Source organism: Corythoichthys intestinalis, chromosome 4, assembly GCF_030265065.1.
Source record: "Corythoichthys intestinalis isolate RoL2023-P3 chromosome 4, ASM3026506v1, whole genome shotgun sequence".
Lineage (NCBI taxonomy): Eukaryota > Metazoa > Chordata > Actinopteri > Syngnathiformes > Syngnathidae > Corythoichthys > Corythoichthys intestinalis.
The window spans coordinates 63,010,732-63,028,154 of record NC_080398.1 but is presented as its reverse complement, the minus strand read 5'-3'; the positions used below and the strand labels follow the sequence as shown (position 1 = coordinate 63,028,154).

General features: G+C 43.2%; 1 protein-coding gene across 1 annotated transcript in view; it reads left to right on the top strand.

The window, feature by feature from the left end:
• The window catches only part of taf2 (TAF2 RNA polymerase II, TATA box binding protein (TBP)-associated factor), a 125,873-nt gene that overhangs the window by 27,314 nt on the left and 81,136 nt on the right, over nt 1-17,423 (top strand). The window contains exons 7-10 of the mRNA XM_057833537.1: nt 7,289-7,430; nt 8,217-8,448; nt 16,143-16,327; nt 16,414-16,527. Of these exons, the coding sequence (XP_057689520.1) occupies nt 7,289-7,430; nt 8,217-8,448; nt 16,143-16,327; nt 16,414-16,527 (673 nt within the window). The remainder of the gene's footprint in view (nt 1-7,288; nt 7,431-8,216; nt 8,449-16,142; nt 16,328-16,413; nt 16,528-17,423) is intronic.

Here is a 17,423-nt window from a genome sequence, read left to right as displayed (position 1 = left end):
GAGTAAGAAAAGGAGATAGAACTCAACGGCTGTACTGCCCCCAGCATTATAGCTTCTAGTGCAGCTTAGACTGAACTGTGAGTCTACTCCGACTTCACCTAGCCTAACCATAAGCTTTGTCGAATAGGAACGTTTTTAATCTAATCTTAAATGTGCAGACTGTCTCGGTTTCTTTAATACTCGCTGGAAGCTAATTCCATAAAACAGGGGCTTGGTGGCTAAAGGCTCTAGCTCCGACAGTACTTTTATAAACCCTGGGAACTACCAGTAGACCTGCATTCTGAGATCAGAGTGTTCTGTTGGGGCGGTATGGAATCAGAGCATCGGTGAGATAAGATGGTCCCAACCCATTAATGGACTTAAATGTAAGAAGGAGTATTTTAAATTTAATTCTAAACTCGACTGGAAGCCAGTGAAGTGCCTGGAGCACTGGGGTGATGTGCTCTCTTCTATTGGTTCCTGTTAAAAGCAGGCATGAAAATCTCTCACCTTTCGGCGAAATTCGCAGTTTTGAAGTCAAAAAGGGCGACCTACGTGAATTGCGTAGATCCGAGGAGAAATTATTTTTGGGGGGGGGGTCGGGAGGTTTTATTAAATTATTATTATTATTATCATCATGTGATTAACTTAGTACGTAAACTGATCGGTTCTTTAAAAAAGAGACACGGACAGTCAGCAAATCCTTCTCGATGCTTCGCTGAAGAGAACCAATCATCGGCCCAAGCTGCGGGCCATTATTCCAAACGCGCACTCCTTACGTGAAACAAGGAGTGCTCGGCGAGCCTTTGGTTGCATTGCAAAGCTGCGAAAACAAAAAAGCAGGCCTTATCCACACCGGGGCAGACCAGAGCGCAGCATACACACTTGCCTGTATTTGCCAGCAGATTGAATTTGGTGAGTAATGGTTTCAATCGTTTTCACATTTTGCGATATAAAAAAGTTAATGCCATTCGTTGCAGCTTGCGTTGAACACTGCCAGAGCAAGCCAAATCTCCCATGAAAAAAAATAGCTCCCGTTAAATTGGCGTCAAGCTTGTGTATTTAGCGGTAATATAAACGAAGAAACACACTGTTGAGTCAAATTAAGCGGCGTGCTCTCGGATTGAGGGGTCGCCTCGCATCGCATCGCTCCCGTCGTCCGCCTTAGACGCGTTATTTTCGGCTGGGACTTGAGCTGACGGCCGGTGTCGGCACAACACCGGCCCGACGAGTGGTGGGAATGACTCTTGCTTCTTAAAGCTTTTCAGAAATACAGGGATCCCTCGTTTTTCGCGGTTAATGGGGACCAGAACCCGCCGCAATAAATGAAAACCGCGAAGTAGCCCCAACCCCCCCCCCCCCCCCCATTTTTTTTGTGTGTGTTCAATGTATTTATTCAGATTTTACATTGGAAAAAAGATACATATATATAAGACATGTTTTTTCACTTTTTTCACCAAAGTATCATTTATAAATGGTTTTCAAGCACTTCAAAATGTAAGAATTATGATAAGTTTTAAACGTGTTACTGCCCCACCGAATTATTTTTAAACAAGAATAAAGTAGTAAGAAAATGCTTGGCTTTATTAAATGCTTCATACTGAGTCTACTCAAACCCTCTCAGGCTTTGTTAAACGGTGATTGACACATGTGCAAAGTTTTTCTTTTTATATATATTTTTTGTTTGAAGCAACTTATTTGATTGAATAATAAAAACACAAATGTCCTAGCCAAAATGTGGCCCAAACGCAAAACAACACTACTTCAATGGAAAAATTTGTTTCAATCAAGAATGCTATGTTTTCTGATGATATTACCTAGAGGAAGCATATACAGCGTAAACAAGATGGGCCCGAGGACCGATCCTTGCGGCACACCATAACTAACTCTAGAGTACGATGATGATTGCTGGTTTACATTGACAAACTGGTACCTATTAGATAAATGTGATTTAAACCAGCAGAGGGCTGCTCCTCTAATGCCTATGTCACATTCTAATCTCTGCAATAAGATATTATGGTCGATTGTGTCAAAGGCTGCACTCAGGTCCAACAGAACCAGGATCGAGACTAATCCAACGTCAGCGGCAAGTAACAAGTCATTAGTTACTTTAACTAATACGGTTTCAGTGCTATGATGAGCTCGAAAGCCAGATTGGAAATGTTCAAATAAACTATTGTCCTGTAGGTGCTGACAGAGCTGTTTAATTACCACTCTTTCAAGGACTTTGGAGAGAAATGGTAAGTTAGAAATAGGTCTATAATTGGCCAAAATATCAGGATCAAGAGTAGGTTTTTTCAAGAGCGGTTTAATAACTGCATATTTAAAGGACTGCGGCACGTAGCCAGTAACTAATGAGGTATTTATTATATTTAAGATAGTGTCAATAGTTAGAGGCAGGGTCTCTTTAAAAAGTTTGGTTGGGATTGGGTCGAGGAGGCACGTTGATGGTTTGGAGGACATTATAATTGAAATTACATCGATTTGGTCTACAGTGGTAAAGTTATTTAATATTTCAGAGGGGTTTATAGGAGATTCCGAATTCTTTGTCTGCACTTTATCAGACCTAAAAACTGGAAGTGATTCATTTATTTTATTTCTAATAGTTGCGATTTTATTGTTAAAAAATTTTAGGAAGTCATCACAGCTAAGGGTGGTTGGGATATAAGGTTCTATTGAGCTGTGACTGTTTGTCAGCCTTGCTACAGTGCTGAACAGAAACCTAGGATTATTTTTGTTTTCATCTATTAAGGATGAGTAATATCTGGTTTTAGCTGTACGCAAGGCCTGCTTATATGTCACTAAGCTGTGTTTCCAGGCAGAGAGGGTGTGCTCTGTGTTGGAACGGCGCCAAAGTCTTTCTAATTTACGTGTCGATTGTTTAAGAGAGCGTGTTTCAGCATTATACCAGGGAGAGGCTCGTCTCGGCTTGACAAACTTTAATTTGGAGGGAGCGACGACATCGAGGGTAGTACGAAACGTAAACATAACACAGCCAGTCATCACATCTTTGTCATAGAGATGACAACAGAAGTGGTAACATGGAAGATATTTGACTAAAAATGACACATAATTCAGCGATAGAATAGTAGTAGCGCTTTTTTTTTTTTTAAAGTGCGATTTGCTCTGGGTCCGCAGATAGGTGTGCCCGACCGGACCACAATCCATTAAATTGAGGACCCCGGTCCTAGAGGGTTCTTTAAGGCAATATACTGTGTGCAAAAATGATCCCTGTTAATGTTTAAGGGTAGAATAATCATTCGATAACAGCCTGAGAGAGATTGTACGAGCGTTAGCCAAGTTATTTTTTATGTCAAGTGTTCCAAGTGAAAAGTCTCCCCCTGTTGCGCCGTGGCACACGAGTCTTTCATTTTCCAGACGTCTCTTGCTATTCTCTGTGGCATTCTCTGTTGACAGCTTTGTGCTCTCGTACTAGTTTGAGTACACATAGCTCTTCTCATTCGAAATGAACAGAGCACATCCCAGGAAGAGGTTATTGATTGGCTCATATAGGGCAAGATGTCAGAGTAAGCCAATCAGAGACAGTCTGACCAAGTAAGGCGAGTCTTACACATTTTCCTCCTCATTTTGTAGACTTAGTTTGACCTGAAACAAAAAGTGACATTTAACAAATATTTTCTGCATAAGTACGATGTAAAATTTAGAATATACCCTCTAATTTTAGCAAAACCAAACCTGTACCTCATTAGAGACAGTTTTCATTCAGTTTGGACCCAAGCAACACAAATAAAATGATTACAAGACAGGAATAAAATTGTATTATTTTGTGTAACATGCTGTAATGTATAACAATAACTCATTACCCTTTGATAAATAAAAACATTTATTTTATTGAACAATTGGTGTCATGGTTCATTGTTTACACCTAACATTTTATAGATCAGTGGGCTGCGATGGCTGCTTGTGCAGCATTTGGACGCACCAATCGGTCCAAAAAGTGCTAATGTGTGTGTGTTTTCCCCAAGGACCAAGAGCAGCAGAAAAAAATGGATGGCAACGGTCACACGTCAAAACATGAAATTAAAAGGCTTTTTTTTTTTTTTTTTTTTTTTTTCTGTTTAAAAAGGCGCTTAGTGCCCACAGCCAGCTGTCCCCAGCACAAGCAGGAGCATGATTGGCATCATGAAAATGTAACGATTGTTGAAAATTTTTTAAAAAAGTTTTTTTTACATTTTTTTTTTTTTTTTGTTAATCAACTTGCGTCTAAACATAGTTGACAGCCAGTCATTCAAATAAATGCGGCCCGCCCTCGTCGAAGCGATGTTTGGAACTATTTGGCTAGGATCAGACCACAGATTTTAATGCACGAATCTGATTGTTTTGTGTTTTTCCGACTCGAGTGAGGCATTAACTTGACGGTCTGAACGTGACAAGTCGCATGGAAGTGGACCATTTCAAATCCCATCTGGGTCACCTTCATAGGTGGTTTAAATCCGATCTGGGCCACATTTTTCCAGAATGGGGCGACGGTCTGAACTGTTAAGTCTCTCAAATCGGAGTTCATGCAGCAATTACGACTGCAAAGAGCAAGAGCAGCACGCAAGACGGCAGCGATCTAGCTGTTCATTAGCGTTAGTGCCTAGCTTGAGCTCGGCTTTTGTTACGTGGGAAGCTGGCTTGACCAGTCATAAAAAATACAATGAAGAAAAGGATAAGCCTGATAATGCTCAGTTACCTGCTGTGCGCCAAATGAGCAACATTTCAGTATTGCTTACATGGCCAAGTCGAGGTAAACTGACGCACACACCGTAAGCCTTATGTGTGTCATGCACACACAGTGGATAGTTATTTGTTTTGATGCTTCTGCGAATGCGGGTCAGTTTGCTCAGCCCGTGTCGGACTGCAAATTAGTGCACATGTGTGATACTTGAATGTGCTCAATGAACAAAGGCAGTCTGAACGGGCACGTTAAAAAACAGATATGGCAAAAAAATCTGACTAGTGCATTAAGACCTGCAGTATGAACCTAGCCTTTGAGGCTCCATTTACCGGAAGTACCCTGAAGTAAAATCGTATCATGGTTCCCCATTTGAGTCTCGCAACTCTTTCGACATGGTTCTGGGCTGTACTAAACATAGACACCCAAACCACACACACAAAACAATGCTTGAACGAACACTTAGGCTAGATTCATGCCGCAGGTGTAAATGCACGAATCCAATTTTTTTGGTATTTTTTTCGACTCGAGTGAGGCATTAACTTAACAGTCTGAACGGGAAAATTTGCATAAAAGTGGACCTTTTCAAATCCGATCTGAGATCTCTTTGATATGTGGTAAATGGGCCACATTTTTCCAGCGTGTGGCTGCTGTCTGAACTGTCAACCCCAAATCGGAATGCATGCAGCAATTACATCAGCAAAGAGCGAGAGAGACAGGGCGCTACATTAGCAATGGAGCATAACGCCTAGCTTGAACACAGCTTTTAGGGAAGAGGTGAGCTTGTCAACAGTCGTAAAAAAAAAAAAAAATAGTGGGAGGGGGTCTTTCTGTGCTCCAAATAAGCAATATTTCAAAATTGCTTACATGGCTGAGAGTCTGGGACATTTTGTCCTTATGTGTGTACGTCATGCACGCACACTGTATGCATGCTCTCAATCCATATAAACTTGAATATAGCTCTAAACAGGGATTGTTTGTGTCTGTTATTTGTGTCCTTTTTTTAAAAAATCAAAATATGATCACCCTAGAATGACGTCGAGCCAGCATTAGTTTAGATGCTCCCGCATATGCGGGTCAGTTCAGCGCATCTCGGACTGTGAATTAGTGCGCATGGCATGTGTGATTCTTGAATGGGCTCAATGGACAAAGGCAGTCTGAACGGGCTCGCCAAAAAAAACAGATACGACAAAAAAAAATTGGAATTGTGCATTTAAGACCTGCGGTATGAACCTAGTCTTAGACTTGCTGCAGTGGCAAGCGCAAGACACTGAGAGTGGAGGCTATCCAGGGTGGAAAAACACGTTTTTTAAAACATGTATTTCACGTTTTTTTTGTTTACACTATTTTGTTGTTTTATGGGATGTGGAACCAATCAATCATTGATTTCAATGGTGAGGAGGATTTGACATAGGGTATGTTATTTTTTTATTTTTTTACTTTAAGAGAATGATCAAAGAACAAACATAAATTTCCAAGGCTACGTTCACGCTACAGGTCTTAGTGCACGAATCCGATTTTTTTCGTGTTTTTCCGACTCAAGTGAGGCATTAACTTGACGGTCTGAACGTGACAAGTCACATAGAACTGGACCATTTCAAATCCGATCTGGGTCACTTTCGTATGTCGTTCAAATCCGATCTGGGCCACATTTTTCCAGACTGTCGCGTCGGTCTGTACTGTCCAGTCTCTCAAATCGGAATTCATGCAGCAACTACGTCATCAAAAAGCGAGAGAGACGCTACGGTAGCGGTGCAGCTGTGCGTTATTAGCGCCTAGCTTGCCTTGAACACGGCTTTTTAGGAAGGGTCGGACTTGACAGCAGTCATAAAAAAATAAAAATTGGGTTGAGGATAAGCCTGAGAATGATCGGTTTTCTGTCTGCTCCATATAAGCAATATTTCAACATTGCTTACACGGCCGAGAGTCGGGGCAAACTGCCCGTATGTGTGTGTGACATGCACGGACAGTGCGTGCAAGCTATCGATCCATATACTTTGAATATAAACCTAAACTGGGATTATTTATGTCTGTTATTTGTGTCCTCTTTTTAAAAAGCAAATATATTCCTGGAATGACGGATGACAGCCAGCATGTGTGGTCATTTGTTTTGATGCTTCTGCGCATGCGGGTCGTCTTGCTCAGCGCGTGTCGGACTGCGAGTGCGCATGCGTAATACTTGAACGGTCTCAATGGACAAAGGCAGTCTGAACGGGCACGCCAAAAAAAAAAAAACAGATATGACAAAAAATCGGATTTGTGCATTAAGACCTGTAGTATGAACCTAGCCTATGTCACCACCACAAGGCAACACTGTACAATCTATTTTGAGTCTTATTTTCTTTTGTGTGGGGTCTTTTGTGAAATTTGTGTGTGTCCAGTTATAAGATTACAACCTTAATTCCTAGAAGATGACTAGGAAGAATTATCTTGAACGATACAATTAATGGGTGTGCTTGACGAAAAGGTGTAGCAGCAAGTGAGCTTAAAAAATGCAGAACATGGCCATTTTGCGCAAGTAGGTAAGTTAGATGCAAGAGACAGTTTAACCATCGGTGTGTGATATATAGTATACCCCAAAACAGTTTGACTTTGTTGCTTATATGCCATTTTCATGGTTTCTGTCTCCAGATTGTCATCTTTTAAAGGTATACATTGAATTTTCCCTGGACCAGCCAAAAGGGGGTCTCCACTTTGTTGTCCATGATGTAGAAGGCAGTATGTCAGAGAGAGGGGCTCACGTGTTCTCCTTTGGTCATCACAACTCTACACGGTATTCATATTTTTTTTAAGTGTCAATTTTATCATAGTTTATTGACGGTAATTCAACTAATTTTACCGAATTTGTAGTGACAATATATTCTTATCATGCAAGTACTAGTCCAAAGTGCCTCATACACATCCCCGAACAGCTCCAGTGAGAGTTAAAGAATTGTCACTTGGTCAAGCTGTGAACACAAAATGTGGTTAAACTGAGAGGAAACAAACCAACATGAGGCTGAAATCCTGGCCAAATCAACAGTTTTGTACATTTTGAGAAAAAGAGCGCACTGGTGAGCTTCGAAAGTCATGAAGGCCAAGACGTCCATGTGGTGGCTGATCACAGAATCTTGTCCATGGTGAAAAACTCTTTCACAACCCTTGTTGAATTGAAGAACACTCTCCAGGAAGAATGTGTATCAATATGTGAGACTACCATAAAGAGAAGAATTCATGAGAATAAATACGAAGAATTCAACACTAATAAGCCCCAAAAAGGCCAGGATTTAGCCCTGCCCCCCAAAAAACAAAAAAGTAAAACTGAAGCCAGCCCAGCTAAAGTACAACATTCCTTAGACAGATGAAACTAAGATTTGTCTTTATCACATTGATGGGAATAGGACATTCGAAGTAGAATTGGAACAGCTCATGATCCACAGCGCACCATCTTCTGTAAAACATGTAGTAACACTTTATAGCTTGTTTGAATCTTGCACCTTTTAGGATATCTTTTTAGGAGTGAGGTGTCACCTGAAGTATTAGCTCGATAAAGTAAAATATTTTTTGTCATTTTCTCAAGGTTCTGGTTTCCTTGTGTGGATTCCTACTCAGAGCTGTGCACGTGGAAGTTAGAGTTCACCATTGATTCTTCAATGGTTGCAGTCTCATGCGGTGATCTCGTAGAGACGATCTACACGAATGACATGAGAAAGAAAACATTCCACTATGTCCTATCCATCCCGACGGCAGCTCCCAACATCTCCTTAGCTGTTGGGCCCTTTGAAATTCTTGTTGACCCCTACATGCATGAGGTGAGTCTGTGCTGGTTTTTGAGCTTTGAAAACGCTTTGACTGCGAACTGTTCTCGGAACTGCAACAGCCATCCGTTTTTTATGATTTCGAATGATCTTTCTAGTTTCACGGAGTATTTTGCGCTATAAATATAAAAACATGAAACCCACAAAAAAGGTTACGTTCAACTCTAATCTTTCATCAGTTAAGTATTCTTTAATTGGCATTAGAACATAACATTTATAAATTTCACAAACATTTCCACTAGGGCTGGGCGATGTGGCCTTAAGTACTTATCACAGAGCAGATTTACCTCGATAATGATAAATTGCGATAAATTCGCTCAAGCGGACTGTTACATAATTTGAAAATCTAAATCAATGCATGAAATACAATTAAACAGTTTCTTGTTGATTTATTGACCAGTTTCAATTAGGTATGTGCTGGTATGAGATTTTGACAGTATGATAACCTAAAGCAAAAATACTGCGGTTTAACGGTATCATGGTATTGCAATTATAGCTGTAAAATTTGTTATTTTGAGATGTATGGGTAAATAAAAATCCATTGAACAGGATTTTCTTTCATAACATCAACATGAATATGTTGTAAAAAAAAAAAAATAATAAAATTGAAATAAATAGAACTTATAGACCAAACCCACAGCCACAGCTCAAGTTGCTCAACATTAGAACAAAATAATTATTTTCCATAAAAAAGTAAAAACATTTCTTTAAAAAAAAAAAAAAAAAAAGTGGCACTTCACTGACTTTAAAGCTCCATCTCAACATTTTTAGAGACTTGCTCATTTTCTCCATATTCCTCTCCCTCTCAGTCCAAGTTATGATGCAGGTGATTATAAGTTTGTTCACTTTTTCTGTGTTGATATACCACGACTATGGATGAGAATCGAGAACCGGTTCCTATAGAGAATTGGTTCCGTGCGTATCAATTACGTTGAATCGTTTAGCAGTTTATCCAACAATTCTCTTATAGATTCCATCCAGCACGGATAACATCACGATTCAGCAAATAAGACTCACGATTGTTTAAAGAGGAACCACTCATCAGGAGTAATCTGGAGAGTCGTCACAGAGGGACTATGCTGTAATTTTCTCAGGCCATGTCATTATTCATGAGACTACTTAAAGATGGTGATTTTTCCCAAAAAGTCTATTCATGGGTCCATCGTATTCCTCGTGGAATACTCTATAAGAAAAATATAACATATATGCATCTAAAATATTCCTAAACGATTTTATGAGTAATTTTAATACTCATTTTGATCGGTAGTCCACCAATCAGTGTTTTTTTTTGGAATAAAAGCTAAACTGCTCTAACTCATTTGCTGATGAAACATTTAAGATTTTATGATGGCAGTAATGACAAGCAATAAAGCAAGCACATACAAAAAAATAGCGGTGGCCATCAAACGGACATATTGTAGGCTACACTGTTGGATTATACTTTATGCTGAATGCTGTACCATCATAAAAGCTATCAGAGAAATCGCACGCACACACACACACACACACACACGCACACACACACACACACAGTGATACAAAATAACGTGACATACTGATTGCTAGATCAGTGTTTCCCCTAGGATTTTTTGAAGCTGCGGTGGTGGGCTGCATCGGAAGTCGGACTGCCTCACCATGTCGTGCCACGGAAAAATTGCGCCATATACTTTTTTTTTTTGTGTCCGAAAAAAAACCAAACAACAAAGATCTATCTGAAATATTTCATGAGCCAGGCTAATGTCGTAGCTCTTAGCTACGGTTCATGTACTTAAAATGCATAGCTGATTAGTTACATTCCCCTACGTACTAATACGACTGTTCTCGTAGCAATAGTATGACTTACATTTCGTAGTCCTTCTTTTTCCTTTTATTTTGCCCTGATATGTACTACATTAACACAATAATAATAGTACTTCTGTTAATGGACCAATGGTGTAAGTTTGCATACGGACATTAGGGACATAACACTAGGAACTTTTCAGGAGGCTCAAATTGTCCCCACCAAATTTAAGCAACCTTTTTGCATTATATAATGAGTTCAGTTGTAGAGGTCATTTAGATTGTCTTCACATGTTTTGTAAGGATAGAATCGACCCTACCATTATTAAGTGAATTACTTTCCTTATTTTCAGACTTACACGGGGGGGCCGCGGCCCTTCCCCGGCCGGCCGGGGTGGGGTGGGGTGGAGTTGGGGTGGGGGCCGGGGGGTGCATGCGGCAGCCATGGTTCCCTCCCAGGTCCGCCCGGCCGGAGCCGCGTCTCCCTGTACCGGGTGCCGGGGAGGTGCCCTCTGGTGTCATGCCGCGCGCCCCTCCTGGCCCGGGGGTGGGTTGTGGGGGGCGCGCTTCCGTCCCCTTGGTCTGCTTCCGGCCCTGTCCGCCTCCCTGGGCCGCGGCGGCCGCTGCTGCCCCCCGGCTGGCGGGGTCGTTGGCGGGGCCTCTTGGGGCCCGCGGGGCCTTGGGTGAGGCTTGCTGTCCCTTGCCGGTGGGGTGGACGTCCCCTGGTCGCCGGCGCTTGGTGTGGCGCCTGCTTGGGGTGCGGGGTGGGTGCTCGGTGGGTGGGGGGGGGGGGCGGTCGCGGAGGCGCCGTGGGTGGTCTGGGGCGGAGATTGATCGGGGCCCTGACGCCTCTTCTGCCCTGCAGCCGGTGGTTCTGGTGGACGGGGCCACGCCCGCGGGAGCCTGCCTCTTAACTCACGCACTTCTCACTTCGGCACTGTAAATATTTTTCACCTTGGCACTTACATGCTCATACATTTCTCCGGGGAGAGTTGGGACGGGGCTTTACAGTCCCGGCCCGGCTCCCCCCTGTTTTTAATGCACCACACACCAAGGTTGTGGGATGGTTGGGACCTGTTGGGGGTGGGGGTACCTCACGGCTGCCTCCTCACCACAGGCCCCGCCATCTCTGCACCTTTTTTAAATGCACCACACATCATACTCCACAGGAGAGCTCTGGCAAAGGGCGGTGGGACGGGCGGCTGGGCAGAAGCTCCATGCTGCGGTCCCACTGCCCCAAGCCAAGCTCTCCTATTTTAATGCATACATTGCACTACCCTCCCCTCACACCCCCATCACGGTGCTGGGTGATGGCTGCCAGTCGGGAACCTGGCAGCCACAGTAATAGGGTGGTAGGTGGGTCCCACACTTTTTTATATGGCGTGGCTCCTGGGGTGTGGCCTCCCCTCTGCCTCGGCTGCCGGCCGCGGGAGTAGATTGGGGGGTCGGGTCTCCGATCTTGCATCGCCCCGTGGCAGTTCCTGGGCGTTCTCCTGCCTCCGCCTTCCCCTCTCTTCTCTGGCTGGGCATCCGCCCTGCGCTCCGTCGCGGGTCGCTGACTGGGCGCCGGTGTATCAGCGGGGTGTCGCCTGCACCGGCGGGGGACCCTGCCTTGCCTGGGGCTTGGTGGGCCGCTGGGGGTCCCGTGGCGTGCCGTGCCGGTTGGGGGGCTGTGGCTCGTGGCCCGGGTGGGCGGGCGGGGGTGGGTGTAGGCGTGGGGTTGGTGATGCGTCCCCTCCTGCCATCCCTGAAGGCCGGTTGATGGGTGCGCGGGTGGCCCGGGGGACCACCCTGGGTCCCGGGGGGGGGACGATGGCTCCTTTGCTGGGCTGCGGGAGGAGGGATGGGCTGCGCATGGCCCCCCGCCCCCGCGCCCGCCCTCCCTCCCTCCCCGGGCTGGCTGGGTGGGGGCTGTGGCCCTGGGTTGGCGCCCGCGCGGCTTCTCCGCCCGTCTGCGTGGCTGTCGTGCGCCCGGTGGGGCCTGCGTGCTGCTGGATGTGGTAGGGCATTCTCGGGTCGGGGGTCCCGGTGCCGGGATTGGCGATGCGGCGGCGTAGGGTTGGTCGCCAACGGGCTTACTCATAAGAGATTCACACGATTACTGGGTTCTAGATCACAGAACTGATTTGTGTACACTCTACCCCTTTCAATCACTTAGCTTATAGGCTTATAGACACCCCCACCCCCATTCTCCTCTTTCACTGGCCAATAGGCCCCCACATGGTGTAAACCGGAAATACATCTCGCTGACGATAGCACCAGCATATTAGTAACTAGTTTAGATGTTCAATGTATTTCTAGTTGTTGTTTGTGTATGTGTTTCTTTTCCTTCTTCTCTTGTATTTCTTTTCTTCTGTCCCCCCATAATCCCTTCCTGTTCGCTGCTTTGTCATAATAAAAAGGTATTTTGAATGATCACAATGGGAGTATGTCAGACTCTCAATGTGAAACATTAAAACTGTTCAGAATCTGGGCACTTAGACTTCCATTCTCTGTGTCAAACAGCTGAACAGGACAGGTTTAAAAAAAAAAAAAAAAAAAAAAAAAACTTACACGGACACCATTTTTTCCCCTCAAACGCACGTGTGATTGGCAGTTGACTAAATTCCCATGTTTTCAATCTACTAAAAATGAGTGAAATTATCTGCCAGTGCTTTAAGTAAATTTTACTCAGATTTCTTGAAATAAGATTATTTTCAGATAGCTATTTTTTTAACACACTTATTTTAAGCAAAACAAAAAACAAACAAAACTTTTTTTTCGTCAGGAATGTTCTTAATTCAACAAGTGATATTTTTCAAAATATTATTTAAAAGCATTTTTCCAGGTGATTTTGGTGAAAAATGATCAACCTTTAGATGTATGGACTCAATAAGAACAAATGGTAATATTTACCTAAAGTAAATTGAATAATCTGACCCATTAATATGTTAACTAGTCTTTAACACTCAAAACAAAATGGAGAAAATTAATACATTTCAGAAAAATCATCATATTAAATCGTTCTAAATTTGCAGTGAGAAAGTTGGTATGTGAATGCAGATTTATTTTTGCTTTGATATTTTAGCCTCTCAATTAATTAAGTTCAAATTGGTGGTGAGAAATGTAGCCCTGACCCCCATTCACCCAGTCTGTTGGGTCTTATTACGGTAATGTCCGTCCCCAGCAAAAAGTGTACATGGAGGTTATGCTGCTATATCGTCCCTACCAATATTGAGACCAAACCTACGCCCTTGTAATGGATGCATTTCAAGGAGTAGTGGGAAATTCTAATTGCCGTGTTAAGAGATTTACTAGTTTCGGTAAGAAGGTGAAAATTTTTTTGTTGTTGTTTGTGAACTACATTTCCACACAAACACACATTGAGGTACCAATTAGCTCATCAAGGAGAAGTGAGAGAGTCATTTTTCGAGTGTCCCAGAGCTCGCGAAACTTGGATAAAAAGAGCGCATTTATAAAGGTTTGGTCAGCCGTGATTGCGTATATCTTTCCGCCGAAACGGCCGAGTAGCAGATATAATAAGTACGTCTGCCCCTCTGCTATTAAACGCGTTGTTGATATTAGCACGGCCGTGGCGCCGCTCTCCCCGCCTCTCGGCACAATTTCATTCAAACTTGCCATTCCGTCCAAGACTGCCGTCCACTGCTTACTTTCGCCGAAAAGTCTGATCCTAAATACTGTAATGCCCCGGATGGTGGGGAAGAAGGAGAGGAGCCTGTTTTGGCTTACCCACTTTATTGTGGCAACAATAATAAAGAAAAACAAGAACAAAATAACAGCGGGCTTCTGTGAAATGGGACCGCTATCTCGCTTCCCTCTACGTCACAGCTCCTCCTCCGATCAGCTCTTAAGAGGGCCTCGCAGAGCTACGGACATTACAATACACAATGGATAGGTTGCCGCTGAACCCTTCACACTAGGCTGCCGCTAGTTTGAAACGGCCTTAATTTTTTTCTTTTTTTTTTTTTTTTAAATAATTTTCTTTTGCACGGCTTGGCGGCTTTTATTTTGGTGTGGCGGTGCGCCACAATAATTAATATGTAGGGGAAACCCTGTAGATGCAGTCCTTGCCCAATCCACTCATTAAGTTCAGCCGCTTCAACTTGGTTAGAGCCGCTGTCATAGGTGGTGATTAGCCTGGTACTCCAGACTCACCGCTGTTCCAGCTATTGAGTCTGGCCACCATTAAGCGGATAAAATTTCCCAAAATCAACAGAAAATGACCAGATATCAACAGGACGTGTCCCCCAAACTTCCCCGCTTCCTTTGACGCTTATAGAGGGTGCTGCCATTGATGGACATGGACGTCCAAATTTTGCATTCATTTCCAATGGCATTTCCTCTGTTTAATGTCATTGACGGGCATGTTTGTCCATTCTATAGATGCCAATGTACTTGGATGCCATTGACGGCTATGAACGTCCAAATTTTTTCGCATTCATTTTCAATGGCATAAAAAAACAATGTCTCCAAATCAACAGGAAATAACCAGGTATCAATAGGACACGCCCCCAAATGACCTGATATGATCAGGCGACGCCCCTTAAATGTTCCCAAATGGCCCTATATGATCAAGCAACGCCCCCTAAATGTTCCCAAATGACCTGATATGACTAGGCCACTCCCCCAAATGCTCCCAAATGACCTGATATGAATAGGCCACGCCTCCCAAATGTTCCCAAATGGCCTGATATCATTATCCTAGGCCCCATAAATGTCCCCAAATAGACAGGAAGTGACCTAATGTTGTCCCCAAATTGTCCCCAAACCAACCTAGGCTGGGGCTAAGATCTGAATCTCCACATTGCAAAGACCAGACGTAATTTCTCCCGAAATTGCAGTTTCTAGTTTAAAACTGATTTTACCGTGGATTGGAACATATTCTCGGCTCTCCTGTTCGCCATCTGTGTTGTTGTGGAGACTATTTCTGACGCGGAAGAGAGACGTTGCTCGTTAAGACACGTCACGCAAGCAAACAAATATGATTTGTCGCTTGATTTTGTACTTGCTCGAGAGGCCGTTAATGGGCTGGGTCCCAGACTATACTCTCAGTGTTTGAAAAACACAAGGAGAACAGTCTGGCCGTGCCAGGCAAGGTGGTGATGGCGACTTCCCATACCACAGTCCCATGCAGAGAGCATTTTTGTCATGGCCTGAGCGATCATTTCACTTTTGTGGTAGTCTGAGAAATGGGCTGTATAAAGTAGCTCCCACATATTGTCTATGAAACGGACCATCAAACTGATGGGCTCCATGGTTCGTCGCCCTTCTTGAATCCAGACATCCGACGTCGACTTTTTTGATGGCACCACACTATGAGCGTCGACTAATGCGATACTCGAAATGCCATTCACTTGTAGCGTTAGCATACCTGGCTTCTGTTTGATTTCCTTATAGTCACATGACATTTTAGTTTCTAATGAGATGATCAGAGGGGGATGACCTGCCAGCACCCTGAGCTGCGTGCTGTCGGAGTTGTGCCAAACTGCGATGGCCCGTTCAGTCCTGCTTGAATGCCTAGTACTTTGTTAAACTGAAATAATAAACAATAATTTTTTAAGATGACGTTAAATCAACAATAACAAATTGGCTTGCTTTTCTGGGTTGTCTGTAGCATTCACATTGACAAGCAGAAAAATATTAAGAAATAATGGAATCTGGCAGTTTCAAAAAGGAAGAAAGTTCATCTTTAAAACTTGTAACCAGAACTGTTGTATTGGTGCACAGCATTAACATGTGTGTCAGAAGAGCGGTCTTCTCCTTCCAATTTGTACATTTATTGGATTGGGAGAATCCCACTGTATGCATTGAGGCATATTACTTCTAGTGTGGAAAATAGAGGAGAAATGTGTAAAATAATCCTGCCACAACAGACTACACGCAACTTTTTGCTGTCTATTTTCTTTCAGGTGACCCACTTTTGCCTGCCACAACTACTACCACTTCTCAAGCATTCCATGTCCTACCTGCATGAGATTTTTGAGTTCTATGAAGAAATTCTAACATGCCGCTACCCTTACTCCTGCTTCAAAACTGTTTTTGTGGATGAGACTTATGTGCAAGTGTCTTCTTATGCTTCAATGAGTATCTTCAGGTAGGCATCAATTTTAGTGTTATCCCTCCATCTATACACACACTAACATACACATTTTTACCATTATTTTTTTCAATATCTTCCAGCACCAACCTACTTCATAGTGCTATGATCATCGATCAGACTCCTTTGACCCGTCGTTGCCTTGCCCAGGCCTTGGCGCAACAATTTTTTGGTTGTTTCATCTCTAGGATGTCTTGGTGAGAGCCGTTATGTTCCACTACCATTGGCGAGCATTAAATTATTATTATTATTTTTTTTTTACTGACTGTCTGTTATGAGGTGAATGAAAGCTTGTTTATATGCAAACACAATGTAAGTACAATTTGATCAGTGCCGGTTTTAATAATGATCCAGGTAGGGATGCCCCGATCAAATATTTTTGCACGCGAGTCCCGAGTCCCCGGATTTTGAGGATCTGCCAATAACGAAAAAAAGTGTTGTTTAAAAAAAAAAAAAAAGTTTCAAAGGGAACCATGGATAGAAGGACATGCGTGTATGATAAATCTTAGTAAAAGTTATTATAATTGGATATTAAAACCCCTCTTAATGTTCCAATAAAATTAATTATTTTAACTATTAGGTCGCCATTGATGTTGAGGTTGCAGGGCGGTGACATCACATGGCCACGCTGCCTGAATTCCACGTGTCACTCCACACCCATGTCAGTCTTTAACTATGCGACAAGCTTTAACTGTGTAGGGCGACCTACATGAATTGTGTAGATCCGAGGAATACATTTTTAAGGGTGGGGGGGTCAAGAGTAGGCATGTGCCGGTTACCGGTTTCACGGTTTACCATGGTATGAAAACGTTGCGGTTTCAAAACCAGTAAAATTTTCCGTCACACCGTAGTACGGTACTTGCTATTTTTCATGTGTCAAAAATGCAGCCAGAAGTGGCTTGACGTGACAGCGCTCACCCCTTCTCCTGTTTGTTGCAGTGACGCTATTCCAGTGAACCCCAAAACAAACACAAGGCGTACTTTTCTTCAATTTGTTGAGCTCTCAAATCATGGTAACCGAAATATACAAAATGAATACATTTAAAACGTTGTACAGTAGTATTTTTCCATGTGTGAGTAGCTTCAACAGGTT